At 49.0% G+C, this 13917-nt stretch overlaps 2 protein-coding genes across 7 annotated transcripts in view; both read left to right on the top strand.

The window, feature by feature from the left end:
* The window catches only part of LOC112307131 (leukocyte immunoglobulin-like receptor subfamily B member 3), an 82097-nt gene that overhangs the window by 2137 nt on the left and 66043 nt on the right, over positions 1–13917 (top strand). The window lies entirely within an intron of this gene.
* Positions 1895–6096, top strand: LOC128779639 (leukocyte immunoglobulin-like receptor subfamily A member 5). Of its 6 annotated transcripts, XM_053915059.1 has the most exons (6): positions 1895–2151; positions 2349–2384; positions 2558–2842; positions 3565–3846; positions 4234–4368; positions 5960–6076. In XM_053915059.1, exons 1-5 carry the CDS (start codon positions 2118–2120, stop codon positions 4341–4343), a joined length of 747 nt encoding a protein of 248 aa, XP_053771034.1. In that variant the 5' UTR covers positions 1895–2117; the 3' UTR covers positions 4344–4368; positions 5960–6076. The 6 variants fall into 6 exon arrangements, with proteins under 6 accessions (XP_053771034.1, XP_053771036.1, XP_053771032.1 ...); XM_053915061.1 differs by lacking the exon at positions 4234–4368 and having other exon boundaries at positions 3649–3846; positions 5960–6096; XM_053915057.1 differs by lacking the exon at positions 4234–4368 and having other exon boundaries at positions 5975–6096.

Raw genomic sequence — 13917 nt, 5'->3', positions numbered from 1 at the left:
CCTGAGGGCTTGGGGTACACGCATGCAGTTGCCAAGTAGCCCTTCCTCCCACAAGTCTCTCATGCCCGTGTCTTAATGAGGCCCCAGAAATGACACAGCTGGAGCCTCTTCATGTCTCAGGCTCTGCTGATCCTCACAACACCCAGGAGAGCTGAGCTTCCACCCTTGTCTGCACAGAGGGAAAAGGGAGAGTGGAAGTGACTGGCTCACAACAGACTGTCAATAATGTGTCCCCTTGTCTTAGCTTAAAACCTGTGAATTGTCTGTAACTACTGTTCTGCCCAGTGCTTGGGGATGGATGAGCAGGAAGACACGCCTCAGAGGCCTGGATGGGAGAGATGGAGAGAAGGTCTCCTACTCATAGAAATGAGGAAGTCAGAGAGAGGAAGTGGGAGGAAGAAACAAAACCACACACTTGGCCAGGAGGGCGGGTGGTTCCCTCTGTGGGTCAGGTGACAGTGCTGTAATCCTCTCCCTACCACGTGCCCCTCAGTGGGTGGTTGACTGGAGACAGCCCCACTGGCTGCCCAGGCCACCCAGGCGAGCCCAGAAGTGCCCTCAGCTCTTCCCCCCACATGATGACCACACCCACAGCTCTGACCCTGAGCCTCTCTTTCTATGACCCAGATCCACTCCACAGTCACAGTCAGATGAAGACCCAGGACATTGTGCGGGTGCAACCACATCAGCCCCCTCTCTGGCCTCCTGTGGACCCCAACTCCCAGCTGAGGGGTTTACTCTAATGCACCTGAACTTATCTGTCACAGACCCTCCCTGTACAAAGCCTTTGCACAGGCCTCCACCTCGCTCCAGCACAGCCAAGGAGCCCCACCCTATGATCCATGTTGTTGGAGATCAGGCTGAGCTAAACTGCATCCCAAGCAGAGCCAGCTCCTCCCTACAAACCAGACCCTTCCCAGCGCCCACCTCCCCTCCCCAGACTCACACACCTGGGTCATGGCTACACTGTGCTTGTCAGGGGCGCCCCCTGAGCCAATCTGCTCAGAGCACGCTCTCTGCACTCCTCCTAGACCAAGATAATGACAAGGAAATGTTCCCGCCTCCTTTCACTCAACTTCAAATGTATTTGTGTTATGAGATTTCTGTTTGGGTTTCATGAGAAATTCTCATAAACCACAGAGAGTACTGATCAGCTCCTTAGCTCTGTGTTACATTAGTGCTGGAGTTTTATCACAGTTTATCATCCTTTCCTCACTCCTACAGTTCATTCCCACAGAGCTGTATCTTCTCAAAGGAGCAACCTGCTCACATTCCTTTACTGAAAAGATTTCTGTTACCTGAAAGATCAAACCCACGAGTCCCTGCAGGGAGCAGAGGCTGCATGTGACCAGGGCACAGCACAGCCTGGGGACTCACAGCTCTTAGAATAATCACCCTCTTCCTGGTCGAGGGTCCTCTCACCCCCCTGTGCTGACCCCTAGTGTGTCCTGGTCCCTCCCTCACCTGCAGGTCCCCACACTCCATGACATCCACCTATATGGAGTCTCTGTGCTCCACTTTTCTCCTTCTCTGAAACTTACCAAGACGACACCCACTTCATCCATTGCCTAAATAATGGCACTGTCTGATGTCACTAAAAAACTCAGGTGTGCCCATGGGAAATCAGACACCTTCCCTAATGAAACTCATGCCTGGACAGGGCACCTGCTCAGGAAACATAGGCCAGATACTGGCATTGACAAAGGACGGAAGAAAATTTGCATTTACATTGTCTCAGGAGAAGGAAGTGAATTGCCCACGGTCACAGTGGTTTCAGAAGAGGCAGAGTCAGAACTGGAACAGAAATTGGGCTGCTCCTGAGTCCTGCCCAGCATCCTCTACACTCGTGTTCTGGAACATGTGTCACCGCATCGTGGGTGTCCCATGAGGCGGAGGCAGTGCATGTGGGGTCTGCTGAGTCTCAGATGTGGTCTGAAAGGTCCCAGATCCTGCTGTCTCCTCAACCACCCTTCAGGCAACACAGATTGTGGCTGCAGAGGAAACTGTGAGTTGTCACGCAGAGCTGGGATCTTGTCACACCCAGTGTCTGTCTGTCCAGCTGGGCCCTGTGGACTTCATACATCAACTGTCCCACTGGGGACCCTGGGAGACACGTCATGATACTCACCTTCATTGCTCTTCTCTGTCTTGGTGAGTTTTGGGGAAAAGAGAAGAAAGGGTCCCCTCCTGTCCCAGGTCTAGGAATCGGAAGGCTCAATGGGGACAGGACTCCAAGGGGAAGGAGAAGTGGCTCAGCCCAGGTCTGACCCCAGCACTCAGGGGCCCAGACCAGGCCTGGAGCTTCTCAATGTGCGTTGAAAGATAATCTCACAAGGGCTCTCTTCCAGGGCTGTTTCAGGGCCCATGGGACCAGGTTCAGGCAGGTGAGTCCTCCCCCAGGCTTTCTGCATCAGTAGAATGACACCCCTGGGCAGTTGGGGGACACACAGTGGGTCTGGGCTGGTGGACACCAGTGTTGAGGGGCCTTCAAGTGACAACTGGGAAAATTGAGGAGGCAAGAACGCCCCCTAATCTTGCATGTCTGATTCCTTTCCAGGAGTCCTCCCCAAACCCTCCATCTGGGCTGACCCAGGCCCCATCGTCAGCAAGGGGAGCCCTGTGACCATCTGGTGTCAGGGGTCTCTGCAGGCAAATGGTTACATTCTGTATAGAGACAGGGGCTCTCAGCCCGTGGATAGGAAGATCTCAAAGGACTCCAGCAACAAGACCGGGTTCCTCATTCAGTCCATGAGCTCACAGTACGCAGGGCTGTACCGGTGTGCATACAGCACTGGGGGCTCGCTGTCTGAGAGGAGTGAGCCCCTGTTCCTGGTTGTGACAGGTAAGGGGGAACCCAGGTCTCCTCCCCACTGTGTGCTCCTCCTCAGAGGATGAAGGGAAGAGAGTGAGGCTTTAGGAAGGCCTCCCCCCTCACAGCCCACACCTGGGAAAGGTGGGGTGACAGTCGCCTTAAACTCAGATCCTCCTTCTCCCTCAGGAGAGCACAGCACACCCTCCCTCTCAGCCCACTCAGGACAGGTGGTGGCCTCAGGAGGGAACATGTCCCTCTTGTGCAGCTCACATTCCTCAAGGGGCCCTTTCTCCCTGCTGAAGGAGGGAGGGGTTAAGTTGCCCCAACGCAGGAAATTGGAAGGGAGATCCTATGATGGGAGGTGGCAGACTGTCTTCCCCTGGGCCCTGTGAGTCCTCCCATGCGGGGGAGGGGGCTACAAATGCTATGGTTCCTCCAGCTCCAACCCTAATGTGTTGTCACAGCCCAGTGACCCTCTGCACCTCGAGGTCACACCAAGTGAAGCCAGGTCACACAAGGTCAAACCAGGTGAGATGGCCTACACTTGGCTTCAATTCTTTCCTGTGCTACAAATATCTGATATAAAACTTGTGCCTAGTGAAGCCCTGGGTGCTGTGGGGGCTGGTGACATGGATTTATTAGGGATAGAACCACAGGCAGGAGGTTTAGGGAAGGACATGTGAGAGCTCTCCCTGAAGCCCCAGTGGGCAGTGGGTGTGTGTCCCCTGGGTAACAACAACCCTTCTCCCCAGGTGTGTACAGGGAGCCCTCCCTCTCAGCCCAGCCAGGCCCTCTGGTGTCGCTTGGAGACACCCTAACCCTCCAGTGTCGCTCAGAGCCTGGCTTTGACAGATTCACTCTGACCAAAGATGAGGGGTCAACACACCCCCAGCGCCTCCATGGGCAGCACAGCCCCGACTTCCCCCTGGGCCCTGTGAGCCTCACCCACGAGGGCCGGTACAGGTGCTACAGTGGACACAACCTCTCCTATGTGTGGTCGGCCCCCAGCACCCCCCTGGACATCCTGATCACAGGTGAGGAGCCCTGCCCTGGCCCCTGTCCTGACCGTCTGTTCAGGGCTCTGGCCCAGGGTCACTGTGTTGGTGATGGGGTCCAGGTGAGGGTCCTAGAGTAGAGGCAGAGAGGGGCTGGAATGTAGGAGAGGGAGTGAGAAAGGGGAGTGAGTGGTGTGAAGATAAAGGATGCCCACTGAGAGGAGCTGAGAAGAGTCACAGTCAGCGTCCCTGGGGAAGGACTTGGTCCTCAGCTCAGAGCTAAGGGCAGGGACAGCAGGACGGCTCTCTGCACACCACAGCCCTCCTCTCCCCAGCAACATACAGGAAACCCTCCCTCTTGGCCCACCCGGGGTCCTTGGTGTCCTGGGCAGTGAACGTGACCCTGCAGTGTCAATTTGAGTTCAGGGCTGATACCTTCCTCCTGCACGAGGAGGATTCGCTTGATCATTCCTGGCAGCTTCATCTGCAGGACACAGCTGCCCCCTCTCAGGCCAACTTCACCATCAGCCCAGTGACCTGGAGCCACAATGGGACCTACAGGTGCTACAGCTCACACAGCTCCTCCCCCTTCCTGCTGTCACAGCACAGTGACCCCCTGGAGCTCCTGAGGGACTCCCACCTCATGTCCATTGAGGGAGCAGACTCTGTCCCAGGAATACTCTGGGCTGGGATGGGAGGGATTGGAAAACAGTGAGGTCATCAATAGGGGGAATCCCACCCCATAAAGAGATGGGGAAGATGAGGAGTCCCCCTCTCTCTCTATGCCTCACCCCACCTGAGGGCCCATCCAGTGCTGGTGTGTGTAGGGAGGAGACTGAACAGTGTGAAGGGCCAACATTTGGGGGAAATCTATTGGACTGTAGGAGGCATGAAGAGGCAGGCACAGCCACAGCCTCCTCTACCTCCTGGTCCCTGCACCATTCAGGGTCTGCAAACCCTCATCCACTTGGACCATATAAATTCATTTTTTGACCAAGCTCAATCAATTGTGTGAGCATTTTGATTACCAGGGTTTTAAACTCTCCATCAGATAGGTTGGCTATCTCCTCATCACTTAGCTCTCTTTCCAGAGTTTTGCTGTGTTCTTTCATTTGCCCTATTTCTTTGTCTGAGTGCATCTACCAGGTTGTAAGTGGGCGGGGCCTGGGCATCCACCAGGTTAGGGCAACCCTCCTTGATGCAGTGCAGTGCTGCCTGTGGGGGAGGGGCCGGTGAGGGAGCAATGCAACTCGCCTGCTTGCCTCTAGCCCCACTTTCCAAGGAACCCTCAAATGAGACTGGGAGTTTCTCCCTCCACAGCGAGCCCCACCGTAGTCCACAGTCACACAGTCAGCTCTGAGTCTCAGTTTCCCATTCAGCCAGACCCGCCTGCACGGTCCACTGCCTTGCTGGGGGTGCTCTCCGTCCACCCGTCCTACCGGCCTGGGTGGTGTTGTTGACTGTTTCTTTAATTCCTTGGTTGTTGGAGTTCCATGCAGTTTGATTTTCTGGCACTTCTGGTTGTTTATTGAGTTTAGATGGTTGTTTTCCTCCTTCTGGTTGTACGAGGAAAGGAGGGATTTCTACCTACGCTTCCATCTTGGCAGGAACTCCAATTATTTATTTTTTTAAACAAGAAAAGATTGATAGAAATAAGAAAGGAACGTGACATGGAAATTATGTTCCCGAGTCAGGGACATGAGGAGCTAGTTGAGGTGGAGCAATAAAAAGGGAGATCCAGCCGTCACTCCTTCATGTCCTGACATTCGGGACAAATTGAGGTCCCCGTGTGCATCTGGCTTTCCAAAGCAATGCAAGACCAGACCCCACAGATGCTCACCTTGGGGAATTGAATTGGGTACCATTAGTTTGAGAGACCCATTAAAGATTAGAAAAGAGATAACCTAAGCCACCTTACATCTTTCTCTCATATCCTATCAGTGTTCTATTCCTCTGGAGCAGCTGATCCTCTGGGATGATGGGAAAACAACTCAGATTCAAAGAGTAGAGAGTAGGGGAAATTCTCAGTTATGGGCTGTGCTCAGGGCATCAGAACCAGTCAATGAGATGCAGGTACCCTGGTGGACACGCAGGGGACTGGGGTGATCTCATCTGTCCTGACTTCTGTGACCTCTTTACCAACAATTCCTAGCTTATGAACCCCAAGACTACACAGTGGGGAACCTCATCCGCTTGGGTGTGTCTGGCTTGATCCTCGTGGTCCTCGGGGTGCTGCTGTTTGAAGCTTGGCACAGTCGGAGAAGACCCCGCCATGCAGCAAGTGGGTGAACACAGGAGACAACAAACCCACCAGTCAGCGAGGTAGAGCCTGGAGAAGAGTCTGATGATCCTGAGAAGCTCTGGGAGAAAATGTGGGCACCCGTGGGAGAGTGTCTGCTGAGAATGAGGAGGGTGTGGGTGTGGGTCATGTGCAGGGAGAGGTCGGGGCTGGTGCTGCAGAGGCTCCTCCACAGGTAAACTGTGGTGTCTCACTTCACTGCCCAGTTGATTTTCCTTTAGTGGCCCCTCTCCACTTCTGGGCTCACCCTCAATCTCTGGTCCACTTTCCTGTAAGATGTTTTTCTCGCTTTCATTTACCACATTCACTAATTGTGCATGTCTTCGAATTAGACAACCAATCTGTTGAAATGACTGATTAAAGGGATAAATACCAGGAGTAGTGTGGACGGATGGACACGGAAAACGGAGTGGAGGTCCCCAGAGGGAAGGGGTCGGAGTGAGACTCAGGAGGGTAGAGAGAGTGAAATCTATGGTGACGAGAGATCTGAATTCGGAAGAACACAATGCCATACACAGATGATGTGTCATAGAATTTTGTGCTTGAAACTTCTGTAATGCTTTTTTTAGAGAGGGGAAGAGATGGAGAGAGGGAGAGGAACATATACGTGCCAGAGATACCCAGATTTATTGCCTCTGACACGCCACTAACTACTCTCAGCCGGGGACCTGGCCTGAAACCCGGTCGTGTGCCCTGAGCAAGAATGGAGCAGGGGACCCTCTGGTTCTCAGGCCGGTGCTCAACCCACTGAGCCACGCCAGCCAGGCCTTAGCTAATATCACCCCAATAAATTTATTTTAAAAGACTACTTTGGATCAAATATATCCAAAACCATCGTGAAAAACGCTGCCTGGTCCCATCAACTACTCCTCTGTGTACCAGGGAATGTACTTGGTGCTGGTTCCTCCAGAAACGCTGTGAGTCTGAAAGAGCACACTGGTGTGTGAAATGACGGTCCGGCAGTGTGTTTGTAAACCAGCTCCCGGAAAACACCGTTTTTTCCAAAAGCCCTGGTTTCTGGCATTTGCCTCATTCCTGGGTGTAAATGCTGCTGGAGGGTGCTGAGAGCCGCCACCACTCCCTCTCCTGTGCCCCATCTTCCTCCTTCGCCATCAGCCTCCCCGAGGCCCAGCCAACCACACGCCTTTTCAGACCGGCCCACTGCAATGGCCTGCCTGGATGACTTCGCCACAGCGGGCTCAGGGCCACCTCCACGGGGACACAGCCCACGGCGCTGACCTGCCCAGAGCGAGGGCCTGCCAAGGGCCTGGGTGTTGGCAGCGTGTCTTGTCTGGACCCGAAGGCACGGCCGCAACACCTCTGCTGGCCTCCAAGATCCTGCGTGGAGGGACCCGGGTTCTGGAGGAGATGCCCTGCCTGTCTCCCATCCCCGCCACCAGGGTCCCTTTCTACCTGCACCTCGTTCTGGTACTGTGCCTGGGTCGCTGCTGCCAAGAGCCACCGCACTCCCTTCCCGGGCTGTGCCAAAGAGCCTCCAAGTCCGTGCCCCTCACCTGGCCATGGGAACACACACAGGTGAGCACCCCGTGCCTGCGATATGTCTCACTGAGACTACAAGCTCGCTCACTGCGACGAGGTGCCTTTCACCAACCAATGCACGGGCGGCAGAAGCTCTTCCCCTGCCCTCTCTGCTCCAAGCGCTTCACCAGCATCCCGCCTGGTCCAAGCTCCCTCGCAGCCACCCTGGCTTCTGCCGGAACTGATTACAAGCCCAGGACCCACCGCACCTTGAATAGATCATAAAAAAGAAAAAACTGAAGCCAACGTTCTCGTTGAATATAGATGCAAAATTTCTCAACAAATATTACCATAAGGAATTCAAGAGCACATTAAAAGTGTTATACACCATGATCAAATGGGATTTAATGCAGAGTCCTGAAAATTGTCAAAAACACTTTAACATGTGAAACCAATAAAAGTTTTCACTGCAATAATAAAGTAAATGATATAAAACATACGCTTGCTTGAATAGATGCACTTACGACCTTGGAGAAAATGCACCAATCATTCAAAATAAACTTTTCATAATAAACACTGTCGTTTTTTGGGGGGAAGATGGCGGCAACATAGGTGGGAGCGGAGTCCACTTCCCCTCAACGCCAGGGAAATACCTAGCTGATCTGAGGAGCAGAGCGAACAGCCAACAGTATTCCAGCATATACGAAGATCAGAGACCAAAGATAGAGGACACTGAAAGATCTGACGGTAAGAAGAGTGCTCAAGGACAATAAGGTCCACGGGACCCAGGACCGCGCGGTACAAGGGCGGCAGAAGCGCCAGCCCTGGCGCAGGGGCTCCTGCAGGAGTCTTGGGAGAGGGCCAGGCTGCGCTGTGAGCAGCCAGGTGCTTGATTAGACCAGGGGGGCTTGAAAAGGAGGAATTTCTCAAAAAGAAAAAGAAAATAGAGACACTCAGGGGCTAATTAGAGAACTCTCGGTAGCAGCCGAGGCCCCTGGCGCCCCTCCCCCTCCACCCCTGGACTGCTACGCTCACCTGAGGTCCGGTCGCGCGCGCGAGCAGATTAGCGAACGGGACCCACACTTGAAACCCCGGAGGGGCGCCCACACCTGAAACCTCCGAGATAATTTGGACCAGAGTCTAGCTGCTCTACCCACAGGCCCAAAACCTCGGAACCGAGTGCCGCGTGATTCAGTCCCAGGGCGGCCCCGCCCGCCCGAGAGACTCAAGCCCAGGGCGGCTGGATCGGGCCCCCAAGCACAGAGCCTGTGGCTCAGCGGGCTGCGCGCGCTCACCAAGCACAGGGCCGGCTGGGTGCCAGTTTTCTAAATACAAAGCTGCTGGCAAGTGTCCTAACCCCAAGGCGGCTGAATCCGCCACCTGCGCGCCAGCGTTCCAAGCCCTGGCGGCTCTATTGGTCCGCGGGCTGCGCGCTCAGGGCACAAAATAACGTCACAGACCCAAAGCGGCTGGATTCCCCTGCTGCGCGCGCACGCGTCACAAGCCAAAGCAGCTGGATTGGCTGAACAACGGACTGATTGACTGCCAGGGACCACACTTACAAAACAGCGAAGAGTGTGACCCAGGAAGAGAGAAAAGTGAAACCAATCCTTCCAAACACCCCCTCCCGTTGCACAGACAGGACACCAGCAGAAATAACCTGACCGGTTTAAAGCCAACAGAAGGTTTTTTGTTTTTTTTTTTTTATCCTTTTTCTTTTTTTTTTCCTTTCCCCCTGAATTCCTTCTTCCTCTCTCTTTTTTTCTTTTTTTTCATTCCTTCTTCCTCCCATCCTTTACCATTTTTATGTCTTCTTCCTGCCTTCTTTTATCTATTTCTATGTTTTAATTTTTGCTAAAATTCCTTCTTATCTTGCCTCCGATCTTTCTTTATTCTTCCCTCCTTCCTTCCTTTCCTCCTTTCCTATTTCCTTTTTCCCTCCTTCCCATCTTTCTTTTGGTTTGTTTTGTGTGTGTGTGTGTGTGTTTTTTTTTTCTTTTCTTTCGCCCCCCCTTTCTCTTTTTCCCACAGGTGAGACAACAAAACCTGGAGTGCTGAAAAGACTAGAGATAGACCGTGTTAAACACATAAACGTCAGCTCAAGACCAGTGAGCACAGGAGAGTAAGGAGACAGCACCACCGAATCCCATTGGCATTCTACCATAGAAGTTCATATCATAAATCCAGGGAGTCAGAACAAAGCAATTTAAGACGCAGAGGCCAACAAGAAGAACCTCACAAACAATGGGAAGACAAAGAAACAATTCCCAAATGAAAGGAAAGGAGGAAGTCTCAGAAAGAATACTAACCGAAAAAGAGGCAAGTCAACTATCAGATACTGAGTTCAAAGCAATGGTCATCAGGAAACTCACTGAGCTCTCTGAGCTCAAAGAGAACTACCAGAAACTACAAGGAAACTACAATGAACTCACTGCAAACTATATCAACATGAAAAAGGAAATAGAAAATATCAACAAGAGCCAAGCGGAAATGAAGAATACAATTTCTGAATTGAAGAACACAGTAGAAGGAATTAAAAGCAGACTTGATGAAGCAGAGGATCGGATCAGCGAGCTGGAGGATAAAGTAGAAAAAAACACCCAGAAGGAGCAAGAAAAGGAAAAGAGGCTCAGAAAGAATGAAGAGGCAATAAGGGAAATGCAGGACAACATGAAACGTAACAATATCCGTATAATAGGAATACCAGAAGGAGAAGAAGAAGAGCAAGGGATAGAAAACCTGTTTGAAAAAGTAATGATGGAAAATTTCCCTAATCTGAGGAGAGAAAAAGTCACCCAAATCCAGGAAACACAGAGAGTCCCAAGCAAGAGGAACCCAAAGAGACCCACTGCAAGACACATCATAATTAAAATGGCAAATTTCCAAGACAAAGAGAGGATCTTAAAGGCAGCAAGGGAGAAAAAGGAAGTAACATACAAGGGAGCCCCAATAAGGTTAGCAACTGACTTCTCAATGGAAACGCTCCAAGCCAGAAGAGAATGGCAAAAAATATTCCAAGTAATGAGAACCAGAGGCCTCCAACCAAGACTACTTTACCCAGCAAGGCTCTCAATCAAGATAGAAGACCAAATAAAGAGCTTCCCAGACAAAAGAAGTCTAAAAGAATACAGCTCCACCAAACCAGCTCTGCAAGAGATGCTAAAGGGACTGCTTTAAGGAAAGGAAGGAAAAGAGAAAGACAGAGGAACACAGGTAGGAAATAATGGCAATGAATAACTACCTATCGATAATAACCTTAAATGTAAATGGATTAAATGCTCCAATCAAAAGACATAGAACAGCTGAATGGATAAGAAAACATGACCCACACATATGCTGCCTACAAGAAACCCATCTCAGGACAAAAGACTTACACAGACTGAAAGTGAAGGGCTGGAAACAAATTTTCCAAGCAAACGGACAGGAAAAAAAAGCAGGGGTAGCAATACTCATATCAGACAAAATAGACTTCCAAAGAAGGGCCATAAAGAGAGACCCAGAAGGTCACTTCATAATACTCAAAGGAAGAATCCACCAAGAAGACATAAACATTGTAAATATATATGCACCCAACATAGGAGCACCCAAATACATAAAGAAAATATTGGAGGATTTCAAGAAAGATATTGACAGCAACACAATTATAGTAGGGGATTTTAACACCCCACTATCAAAAATGGACAGGTCTTCCAAACAAAAGATCAACAAAGATATTGTGTCACTTAACAATACCTTAGAGGAAATGGACTTAACTGATATATACAGAGCTTTTCATCCCAAAGAAGCAAAATACACGTTCTTTTCAAGTGTCCATGGAACTTTTTCAAAGATAGACCACATGATAGGACACAAAGCAAGCCTCAACAAATTCAAGAAAATTGAAATCATATCAAGCATCTTCTCTGACCACAAGGGTCTGAAACTAGAAACCAACGCCAAGGGTAAAAACCCAAAACACTCAAAAGCATGGAGACTGAATAGCATGCTATTAAACAATGAATGGGTCAAGAACGAGATTAGGGAAGAAATAAAAAACTTCCTGGAAACAAATGAAAACGAACTCACAACAACCCAAAACCTATGGGACACAGCAAAGGCAGTCCTGAGAGGGAAGTTCATAGCAATACAGGCCTACCTTAAGAAGTTAGAAACAGTTCACACAAACAACCTAACCCTACGCCTACAAGAACTGGAGGAACAACAACAAAGACAGCCCAGAGCAAGCAGAAGGAAGGAAATAACCAAGATCAGAGCAGAACTAAATGACATAGAGACTAAAAGCACAATTGTAAGGATCAATGAATCCAGGAGCTGGTTCTTTGAAAAGATAAACAAAATCGACAAGCCTTTAAGTAGGCTCATCAAGAAAAAAAGAGAGAGGATCCAAATAAACAGAATTAGAAATGAAAGTGGAGAGATTACAACTGATACCACAGAAATACAAAGGATCGTAAGAAATTACTATGAAGACCTGTATGCTAAGAAATTTGAAAACCTAGATGAAATGGACACATTTCTAGAAAAATATAACCTTCCAAAACTGAATGAAGAAGAAGCAGAAAACCTGAACAGACCAATATCAGCAAAGGAAATTGAAGCAGTCATCAAGAAACTCCCATCACACAAAAGCCCTGGACCAGATGGTTTCACAGGAGATTTCTACAAAGCATTTAAGGAAGAACTAACCCCTATCCTTCACAGACTATTCGAAAAAATCCAAACTGATGGAAGACTCCCAAACTCTTTTTATGAAGCCAACATCATCCTAATCCCAAAACCAGATAAAGACACAACGAAGAAAGAAAACTTCAGGCCAATATCGCTGATGAACATAGACGCTAAAATTCTCAACAAAATATTAGCAAACCGCATCCAGCAATATATTAAAAAGATCATCCACCATGACCAAGTGGGATTCATCCCAGGGATGCAAGGATGGTACAATATTCGCAAATCAATAAACATAATACATCACATCAACAACAGCAAAGACAAAAATCACATGATCATATCAATAGATGCGGAAAAAGCATTTGATAAGATACAGCACCCATTTCTGATAAAAACACTCAGCAAAGTGGGAATAAAGGGAGCAGTCCTCAACATAATTAAGGCCATATATGAGAGACCTACAGCCAACATCACACTCAATGGACAAAAACTTAGAGCTTTCCCACTAAGATCAGGAACTAGACAAGGATGCCCTCTCTCACCACTCCTATTCAACATAGTATTGGAAGTCCTAGCCACAGCAATCAGACAAGAAAAAGCAATAAAAGGCATCCAAATTGGAAAGGAGGAAATGAAACTGTCACTGTTTGCAGACGACATGATAGTGTACATGGAAAACCCTATAGACTCCACTCAAAAACTACTCGACCTAATAAATGAATTTGGCAAAACAGCTGGATACAGAGTCAATACCCAGAAATCAAAGGCATTCCTGTACACCAGCAACGAAACTGCAGAAACAGAAATCAGGAAAAAAATCCCATTCGATATAGCAACAAGAAAAATAAAGTACCTAGGAATAAACCTAACCAAGGAGGTAAAAGACCTGTACTCAGAAAACTACACAACACTGAAGAAAGAAATTAAGGAAGATACAAACAAATGGAAGCATGTACCATGTTCATGGATTGGAAGAATCAACATTATCAAAATGGCCATACTACCCAAAGCAATTTATAGATTCAATGCAATCCCTATTAGAGTACCCATGACATATTTCACAGATATAGAACAAACATTGCAGAAATTCATATGGAACCATAAACGACCTCGAATAGCTGCAGCAATTTTGAGAAAGAAAAACAAAGCAGGAGGGATCACAATACCTGATATCAAACTGTATTACAAGGCCACTGTAATCAAAACAGCCTGGTACTGGCATAAAAACAGGCACATAGACCAATGGAACAGAATAGAGAGCCCAGAAATAAACTCAAGTCTATACGATCAATTAATATTTGACAAAGGAGGCAGGAGCATAAAATGGAGCAAAAACAGCCTCTTCAACAGATGGTGTTGGGAGATCTGGACAGCTACGTGCAAAAAAATGAAACTCGATCACCAACTTACGCCATACACGAAAATAAACTCAAGATGGATAAAAGACTTAAATATAAGCCGTAACACCATAAAAGTCCTTGAGGAAAACATTGGCAGGAAAATCTCAGACATTCCACGCAGCAACATCCTCACAGACACATCCCCTAAAGCAAGGGACATAAAGGAAAGAATAAACAAATGGGACCTCATCAAAATAAAAAGCTTCTGCATGGCTAAAGAAAACAGCACCAAATTACAAAGAGTACCAACAGTATGGGAAA

Source organism: Desmodus rotundus, chromosome 12 (assembly GCF_022682495.2).
Source record: "Desmodus rotundus isolate HL8 chromosome 12, HLdesRot8A.1, whole genome shotgun sequence".
Classification (NCBI taxonomy): Eukaryota; Metazoa; Chordata; class Mammalia; order Chiroptera; family Phyllostomidae; genus Desmodus; species Desmodus rotundus.
This window is presented reverse-complemented; position numbering and strand designations above follow the sequence as displayed.

Excerpts from the sequence above, each read along its gene's own strand:
- LOC128779639 (XM_053915056.1), top strand. The coding sequence starts at position 2,118 with ATGATACTCACCTTCATTGCTCTTCTCTGTCTTG. Across the intron at positions 2,385-2,557 it reads ATGGGACCAGGTTCAGGCAG|GAGTCCTCCCCAAACCCTCC; the intron begins GTGAGTCCTCCC and ends ATTCCTTTCCAG. Across the intron at positions 2,843-3,564 it reads CCTGTTCCTGGTTGTGACAG|GTGTGTACAGGGAGCCCTCC; the intron begins GTAAGGGGGAAC and ends CCTTCTCCCCAG.